The sequence below is a fragment of the Apteryx rowi genome, unplaced genomic scaffold (assembly GCF_003343035.1).
Source record: "Apteryx rowi isolate R43461 unplaced genomic scaffold, aptRow1 scaffold_514, whole genome shotgun sequence".
In the NCBI taxonomy this organism is placed as follows: Eukaryota; Metazoa; Chordata; class Aves; order Apterygiformes; family Apterygidae; genus Apteryx; species Apteryx rowi.
In genome coordinates this window covers 156833-165606 of record NW_020450777.1, presented here as the reverse complement: position 1 = coordinate 165606, position 8774 = coordinate 156833, and the positions used below count along the sequence as shown (strand labels likewise).

General features: G+C 37.4%; 1 protein-coding gene across 1 annotated transcript in view; it reads left to right on the top strand.

The window, feature by feature from the left end:
- The window catches only part of RIMS2 (regulating synaptic membrane exocytosis 2), a 403032-nt gene extending 394663 nt beyond the window's left edge, over positions 1-8369 (top strand). Inside the window, exons 30-34 of the mRNA XM_026080279.1 lie at positions 4098-4239; positions 5697-5809; positions 6469-6570; positions 7563-7702; positions 8151-8369. Coding sequence (XP_025936064.1) covers positions 4098-4239; positions 5697-5809; positions 6469-6570; positions 7563-7702; positions 8151-8369 — 716 coding nt within the window. The remainder of the gene's footprint in view (positions 1-4097; positions 4240-5696; positions 5810-6468; positions 6571-7562; positions 7703-8150) is intronic.
- Positions 8370-8774: the final 405 nt, after the last annotated feature.

Genomic DNA, 8774 nt, shown 5'->3' with positions numbered 1-8774 from the left:
CCCACATGGAAGAGCAGCAGTGGGTAATAGTCCGAAGAATGGACGAGCCTAGGCAGTCTTTGCATGACATCTTTCACACGAGCCCCCGGCAGGCCACAAAGGTTAGGTTGTAGATATGTGTTTACTACTGTGTCAGTGGCAGATCTGTCCCCAAGTTATTTAACTAGCTAGAAATTAACATTACCTCAATTGGACTCATTCGGCTGTATGTTTATTTTTGAAATGGATTTTGTGAAATGAGCTGTCTTAAAAGAAAAGAACAACTTTAAAAGTATTGCTGGTTTGTTCCTTTTTGGCTGGATCCTGTGCAGAGCGCAGCCACACTGCTAGCTGAATCAACACAACTGAGGAGGAGGATTTAATTTCTAGGCAGGGTTGGGAAAAAATAAAGATAAAGCTTTAAGGACCTTGGGATCAACTGATGCTTACAGGCCAAAGGTTGTCTACTCTTTATCTTCTGCAACAGTGGGATGGCTCATCTAGAGGGTAAAAAACACTCTGAAGACAGAATCTAGATGACCTTTAAGTTTATGGGCTTGGGTTTAGTGGAATGGTAGGACCTTCAGCCTGATCTTCCACCAGCTACAGAATGGAAGCCTGGCACTAAAGGCTATTTCTCAGTGTACCTGCCTTGCGTTTTCATTGCAGCTAGTTGCCTTTCACTGCCTTTTAAGTATTTCAGTCCTGAATTTATGAAACATGAATTATGATTCATATAAATACTGCCTTTGCTTTTTAAATTGCATGATGAATTGTGGGATTATATTTGTTTTATTACATTTTTCCAAGAACCAAAGTATTGCCAGTATTGTGGGCAATCAGGTGTAGGTATTTCTCACGTATATTATTTCATGTTAGTTCAGTCAAGCTTAATCTGAAAGAATACTCATCTCTAAAGTGGTAGTTCAGGAATGTCTGTGAGCTGAGGCTTATTCTATACTTCTATTCCAAATTGCTATTTTTGCTGTTAAAATCTTCAACTCTTGTTTCAAGAAGCATCAACATCATGATTAGGAGCCTTACTGCTGAAAGGTCAGATCTTTCTCTTTTGAGACCGTCAGAGAGCTCTGCCTATTTCTGTTGAACACTTGAAAATAGTTATTCACATAGCTTTCTTTCAGCACCCCTTGAATTCAATGTAAGGGTCAAAATAATGCCAGATTAGGACCTGTGCTTGGGTTTAGTGTGCATTTTTAACTTTCATGCTATAGTAAAGTTGCATCTTATCAGCTGTTGACCTGTTTTAATGTGAACCAGAGCACTTATTTCAATTCAAACGAATATGGGAAAGTAAAATGGCTTAAAAATATGATATAGAGGGATGCTAAGAACAGCCAGTGAAACATCTGCTTCTGTGAAGACTTGAATGGCAGCTGCACTAATTCTGCCTTAATTTCTCAGTAAATTGGTATGCAACAGATGTGTTGATTTTTATGAATGTTTTGTTAGAGTCAAGGTATACAGCTTTAGAATTGTAATTCAGAAATTCTTCCTTACTAATTAATAAAAATTACTGTATTCTCATTTGTATATCACGTATTTAAATTGGTATTTTTCTCAAACCCAAAAATCTTGTAAAGGTGTGAGGATATGAAAACTTGAAGAATCATGCAAGATGGAGATAGTGTGCTACGTTTTTATGAGAAAATTCATGCTTGCAACAATGAACRGAAAATGACCACCATTCAGCGGAGCTGAACAAAAATGAATGCTAATTAATCAAAAGAGCACTTAAAATAGAAGAGAAATATCCTGTAGCAATACCTTTATGAAAAGAGGATGGAGCATCACAAGCTGTGTGCTTTTCATACTAAGCTATAACACAGTGTGCTCTTTCTGCCTAATTATAATACAATTTTTCCAGGCAGTTTTGTGGGAACATTTCTTTGATCTGGGTGACTGGATTTTAGATGAACTTGGGACCAGTGTTGGAAGTCAGCTGCCACCTTTCATTAGTTTAATATAGATTATAAAAACAGGAGACACTTGGAATATTACAACACAATAGAAATGAAATTGTTGACTTCTTCCCTTCCTTTTTTTAAATGTCATATTGGGCTTGTATCTTTTTTATTTGTATTTATTGCACCAGAAATTGATAGGCATATTTATAAGTAGTTTTGATGCAATAAAAAATGATTTTGCTCTGTTGGGTACTAAATTCATGTGGGTAGCTGAAGTTCCAGAACAAAATTATTACTTGTGTTATTTCTTATATACATTGTAATGATTAAAAGTTATGGTCTTGAGGATTGCATTGAAATCTTGTAAGGAGCAATATGATTTGAATAATTCATGACACTGATATAAAAATGTCTCATTACTGCTAAATACTGCAATGTTATCAAACATTCTTTGATAAGGGGTCAGTGGGTTTTTAAGGTTTTGGGGTATCTATTTCCCACTTCACTAAAATTCCTGTGTTCCTTATCTGATCTGCTTTAACTGGAGGGACTGGGATATGTTTCCGCAGGACTTCAACCCCGCTGTAGCCTGTAGGACAGAGTGACCCTGAGTGGGGACATGGAGACATGTTCCCTGCTCCATGTCCCTGTCCGAGACTGCAGTGCCTCTTACTCTAACGCAGCCTCGATGCTCACTCATTCTCCTTGGGCTATCAGACAGGACAATATCCTCCTCCCTTGCTCATTTTCCTTCTAAAATCCACATGCCCAGCAGTTCTTCTGTCCACTGGTACTTGGTGGGGCAGAGGAGGAGAAAGAGTAGCAGAGTCTACAAAGACTGCAGAAGAGGGCTAGTCCCTAGATATCCTTAGGATCTTGGATATTGCTATACTCTCAGTGTATCAATTTTTAAGAATTCTGGTATCATTTGGTGTCATATCCATTTAGAATTACTACTCTTTCATGGTGTCATCAGTATATCACAAATCTCTATGCTGAAGTCAGGATTTTTTTATCCATTAAGCAGGTTTTAAGAAATTGAAATGCAAAATTCTCTGCACCATCGCAGGAAATAGAATTTTAAATCAGAAATGGCAAGGAGTAACCATCTTATTCATGACAGAAAGAAACTGAGGCTTCATTCCCATTTTGTTCTTGGCTTTTTTTGCTGGGGCTTTCAATATGTGTTCTGGTTGAGGTCTTGATCAAAATCTGTACACTAAAATGCTGTTACATTACTTTTTGAGTATTTTTCCCTTATCTGATACTCTGTCTGTCACTTTGCTGTCTTTACAACTAAAATTAAAATTTGCAAGCAGATACAATGATTGCTAATCTTGGAGGTGGAAATAAAGTTTCATATTGTGCATAAAAGTCAACACAAACTGTATTTTTTAGATATTAAATAAAACCAGCTAATGTTAAGGGAAGAGGGGGAAGGGAGAAAGAATGGGCAGAGTTCTTGATTTGTTGTGTGCTGTCTTCACTAATGGATGTCTGTAACTTAATTTAGTAAATAATGACCAAATGTTTTTAAATCAAATAATTCAGCTGAATTAGAACATTCCTCAAATACTACAGGTTTTGACATAATGGTAATATTTTAATTGAATTCCTAAGAGGGGTGTATTCATTCAGAGAAAACATATTTTAAATACACAAGATTATGGCTACTGTAAATCTGGTTACCTCTGCGGGCAGACTGTACACTGAAGAACTTGTGTTTTGTGTATGCTATCTGCCCTTAAAAAGCAGAACTAAGTTATTTGAAGGATCTGTGACAACTGTTCTACTTGCCTATTATTAAAATTTCTGTATTTTTAAAATGCAAGATTTGGTATAAGTCAATAATTTCTTGCTTTGACTGTTTCTACAATGTGGAGTGATTGTTTATTATCTGTATTACTGCCTTGTGCTGTTCTGTCTGAGCATAAGAAAAGACTTTCTCCTTGGGAAGGTGGTCAAACACTGGAACAGGTTGCCCAGAGAAGTTATGGAGTCTCCATCCTTGGAGATATTCAAAATCTGACTGGACATGGTCCTGGGCAATCTGCTSTAGCTGACCTTGCTTGAGCAGCAGGGTGGAACCAGATGATCTCCAGAGGTGCCGTCCAACCCCAGCTGGTCTGTGATTCTGCAGGATCACTCTGTTATTATCACGTTATCAYGAAGACTTGTGTTTTGTTTCTCCAGAAGCGGGTGGTAAGAAGCTGCGGAGCACTGTCCAGAGAAGCACTGAGACAGGGCTGGCTGTGGAGATGAGGAACTGGATGACACGTCAGGCCAGCCGGGAATCTACAGACGGGAGCATGAACAGCTACAGCTCTGAGGGAAAGTAAGCAAAAGTTATTACTGATGCTCTTACCTGACATTTCTCCACAAAACTGATTGCTAAACAAGAGTGAGGTGAATGCTGTAGTTCCTGTTTGCTCAGGATTCCCTTCCTGACTTCGTGTCATTTGAATATAGACCAAGCCTAAGTTTTCTCCTCTGACTGAAAGAGTTTCCCATTGTTTGTGTGGGCAGTACAGCGATCATTTCTGCAGCACCATGTTAAAGACACCTGGGAGGTCAGACAGGAGCAGCAGTTTGGTGGGAGTGGAAGGCAGTGTGTAAATCACCAAAAAAAGGACACTTTCTGTTCAGCAAACCTCTACCTTTGGGTGCACCTCCTTGCATATTTCCAGAAAGCTGAAATTTCTTCCTTTTCCAGATGACCTTCACTAGGTTCAACAGTTTATCAAAAATTGTGCTAATTAATCCTGAAGAAGTGGTCTGGGTAGAAATACAAAACTCTTGTGTATTTTAGTTTCCCATATTAATGCTTTTCTGAAAGGCCCAAGTTAAAGACCTATGAATGGTATGTTCAAGACATTTCCAACAAAAATCTTACTGTGGATGGATTTATTACTGGTATTCAGAGCCCCTGGACAATATACCTGCTCTGGACAATACACCTTACAGAGCTGGTGTCCAAGTTGATGCATTTTATGTGCTTGAGAGGGACATTTATTTATGGTCAGTCATTACAAATTTCATCAGTTTTGCCTCTTTCTCTTTTCATCGATCATCTAGAAAATTACCGTTTTTCCTCAGGGAGTTATTGACCAGATAGTTTCTGTGAATAATTGTTGCCTTGAAATGTTTCACAGATAATTTATGGCAAGATTTCAGAACCTGAATTTTAAGYTACTTGGTTATTTGCCACGATTAATTTCCATTCCATTATCGAATATGTGTCATTCTTAAAGCCATTTTTAGAAAAATATTCATAATGAATGCTCACTTAAAAGTAGTTTTTATAAGCAGTGACCAATATTCAGTCTAACATAATTGTTTCACTGAATACTCTTGACATTCAGCCATTGAGTTCACATTGACTGAGAAACATTTCCTGAGAAATTTTACTCTTATGTAACTAAATTACTGTTAGGGGCCTGTATTATTGTCTTATTGAACTGATCTCATGTGAATACTGCAGTAATTAACAATCATCTTTGATATATTGGGAAAAAGGAGCATGATGGAAAAATATTACTGTGGAAATTAAAAACTGTGAGGATTAGTGCTTCCTTCACCTGTTTAGTTATGTGCTGGAGGCCGAATTGCTACTTGTTGAACACTAGGAAGTTTTGAAAATTATAGTAATTGCTTTGCAATCTTGTCAGTGCAAGTAAGTTCCATATGAGCACTGGTACCAAAAAATATAAATGCTAAGGGCAAAAAATCTAGAAAAGAAAAAATGGACAAATTCCAATGTATTTGTTGATTTTTTGCAATACTATCTTTTAGTTTGATTTTCCCTGGCGTGAGGTTGGCCGCAGACAGCCAGTTCAGTGATTTTCTGGATGGGCTTGGTCCTGCCCAGCTTGTAGGGCGACAGACTTTGGCAACACCATCCATGGGTAAGCATTTATGTCCTGCAGATGCAACATCATCGACTGGGTCTGGTAATTAGAATGTAGAAATGATTTAGATTCTAATTCTTTAAATACTGCCATGTGATTTTGGACAACTCAGTTAAAACCAAAACTAGAACCTCAAGTTCAGCCAAAATTGATCATAATTGTGGGTGCTCATTAGGACACTCAGAAGTAGAAAGATGCATTGAAAAATTAATTGTTTATCTGTTCTTCTTTAGTTTTCACATCTTTAAAATGTGGCTAATGGGACCAATCTTTTCTCTGAATCACTTTTATACTTTTTTTTAAAATTAGAACCATGACAAAAAGAGATTTCAAGCAATTTCACAGAGTTATGTTGTAATAATTCCCTTGCTGCCTGTATTTCTCTGTAATTCATGAGACAAAAAGGGATATAATTTCAAGTGATTGGGGCAGGGAGAAAGGAAGATGAAATGTTGTTTGCAGAGTTTTTTTGTAATGCATACTAACTAATAGCAGTGAAAAGGCTAAGGCTTAAATTACCTAGTAGTGTTAAAATCCTGATCATATTTACTGGTATAATGCAAGAGAAAAGTCATCACATACTTACTGTAGAACTTTCTGTAGCTGTTAGTATGATTAGATATTTCTGATTTACAATGCCAGGATTTCTTTTCTAGGAGATATCCAGGTGGGAATGATGGACAAGAAAGGACAGTTGGAAGTAGAAATAATCCGAGCCCGTGGCCTTGTTGTAAAACCAGGTTCAAAGACACTGCCAGGTAAGRAAGAAGCAATATGAATAAAATTCTACCAAAAAATTCCAACAACAACCACCCCTTTCCCCCAGCTTCTGAGGCTTTACTGTTCGACTTAAGTGAACAGAACTCTTTTAGCAAATACACATAACAGAAGATTACAGTATTGTACGTTGAAATGTAAAAATATACTGAAGTGGTATAAAAGCTTGCAGTAAATACAAAAGATCATTTTAAACATTTACATTTTAAACTTCAGGAGCATTTTAGGAACATTTTAAATTTCAGGAGAAAAAAAATGTCAGACTATTCTGTCTTCTGTACCAGAAGACACTAAAGTTATTTTAGTAACAGCAAATGCATCCTTGGTTATGGGACAGAAGGGAAGGCAAGTGCTGGAAATGTGATATAGGAGTCTTAGGGGGAAAGAGGGAATTAACAAGTTGTGTGGAATAGGAACCTGCTCTGGAAGGTAGATCAGTACTTGATATTTACTCTTTATTTTACAGTCTGATGTCCTATACCACTGTATGAAAAGGACAATCTAATGATATTTTTAGCAAGCTCTTCTGCCGAAATAGAAATCGTGTCAGTCTTTTCTCCACTAATTTTCACCTTGTAGATTATTTTAAATTATTAACAATTTGGAACATTGATCCAAATCTCACCAAAGTCAGTGCAAGTCATTCCTTTACTTAACAGGCCTATTTTGCATACTGTACAGTATAGGGATACTATATATAGGAGTATCAGATTTTTCCAGGTCAAAATCTGAGTTATTTCATGGCAAAAGAATCATATAAAAAGAAGTAGAGAAAAATGATACTAGGGAAAATAAAATGCACGGAGGCTTTGCATGTTAATAAATGTTATTATTGTTGGTGAAGATTTGTTCATATAAGCGATATATCCACTAAATGGCAGATTTTAGCATATGGTGATAGAACATTGCATCAATTATGCAAAAATCTGGACTTGTCCTTTATTTACTGTCCTTTATTTTCTTTCCTTCTAAGCACCATATGTAAAGGTGTATCTATTAGAAAATGGAGTTTGCATAGCCAAAAAGAAAACAAAGGTAGCAAGAAAAACGCTGGAACCGCTTTATCAGCAACTTCTATCATTTGAAGAAAGTCCCCAAGGAAAAGTTTTACAGGTAATTTGCATCAATATTTTTCTGCATCTGCAAACATGCCACCTGTACGGTTCTCACTGAATGAGCTTCAAACTTTCTTTCATGCTTCATTTGGCAAGTACTGCTGTTCCAAATGCTTGTTGAGCACATAAGTAATACAGCAACATCTACTGATGACTAGCAAGTACAAAGTGCTGAGCAAAAGTTAGTTCTAGATTATTTTGTCTCTACTGTATGTATGGGCTCCTTATCTTGCTGGGCTTTCTTTGGTATGGAGAATTACTCAGTTACTGCCCAAATTGCTTCTGCTGCTGCATCATGGTAATGTATGCAGAGTTAAACTATGTCAGCAGTCAAATATTCCATTCCTTCCTATAATTAAATAAGTGGAGGCTTTTGAAGAATCAGATTGCAGCTTTCATAATTTTTGCTGAAACTTCTCTGTTTTCTGTGTTTCCTTTGCTAACAGATAATTGTTTGGGGAGACTATGGACGTATGGATCACAAATCCTTTATGGGAGTGGCACAGATACTTTTAGATGAACTGGACCTGTCCAACATGGTGATTGGGTGGTTCAAACTTTTCCCTCCTTCTTCCCTAGTAGACCCAACTTTAGCTCCTCTCACTAGAAGAGCCTCCCAATCATCTCTTGAAAGTTCAACGGGACCTCCGTATGCTCGCTCATAGCAGCTGTGAAACTGTTGTCATAGCAACCAGCGTTACAAAAAAAAATTACAGGTCGCAAACCCTGGTAACACTGCATGCTTAATGTTGTGTCTTCTGAGCCTGTTTCTAGGGCTACAAAGCGATCCTGTGTTCTCAAGGAAGTTGCACACATTGTGCCCTATGGAAGGCCCTCAGGTGAAGGACTGATGTTGTAACGAACTGACAGGTTTGGAGTTCAGGGACACTCAGTTTTGGTCCAATCCGAAGCCATGGACTAAACTAAAAGAATCAATCTGTTTCATGCAACAAAAGTCCTTTTCAATGGCATATCTATTTTGTTGCTCCTGTTTCTTTATTTATCTGCCCTCCCCCTTCCTGAAGCTTGGTTATACCACAGAAATGGAGTTTCCCTCCCATGAAGCCATG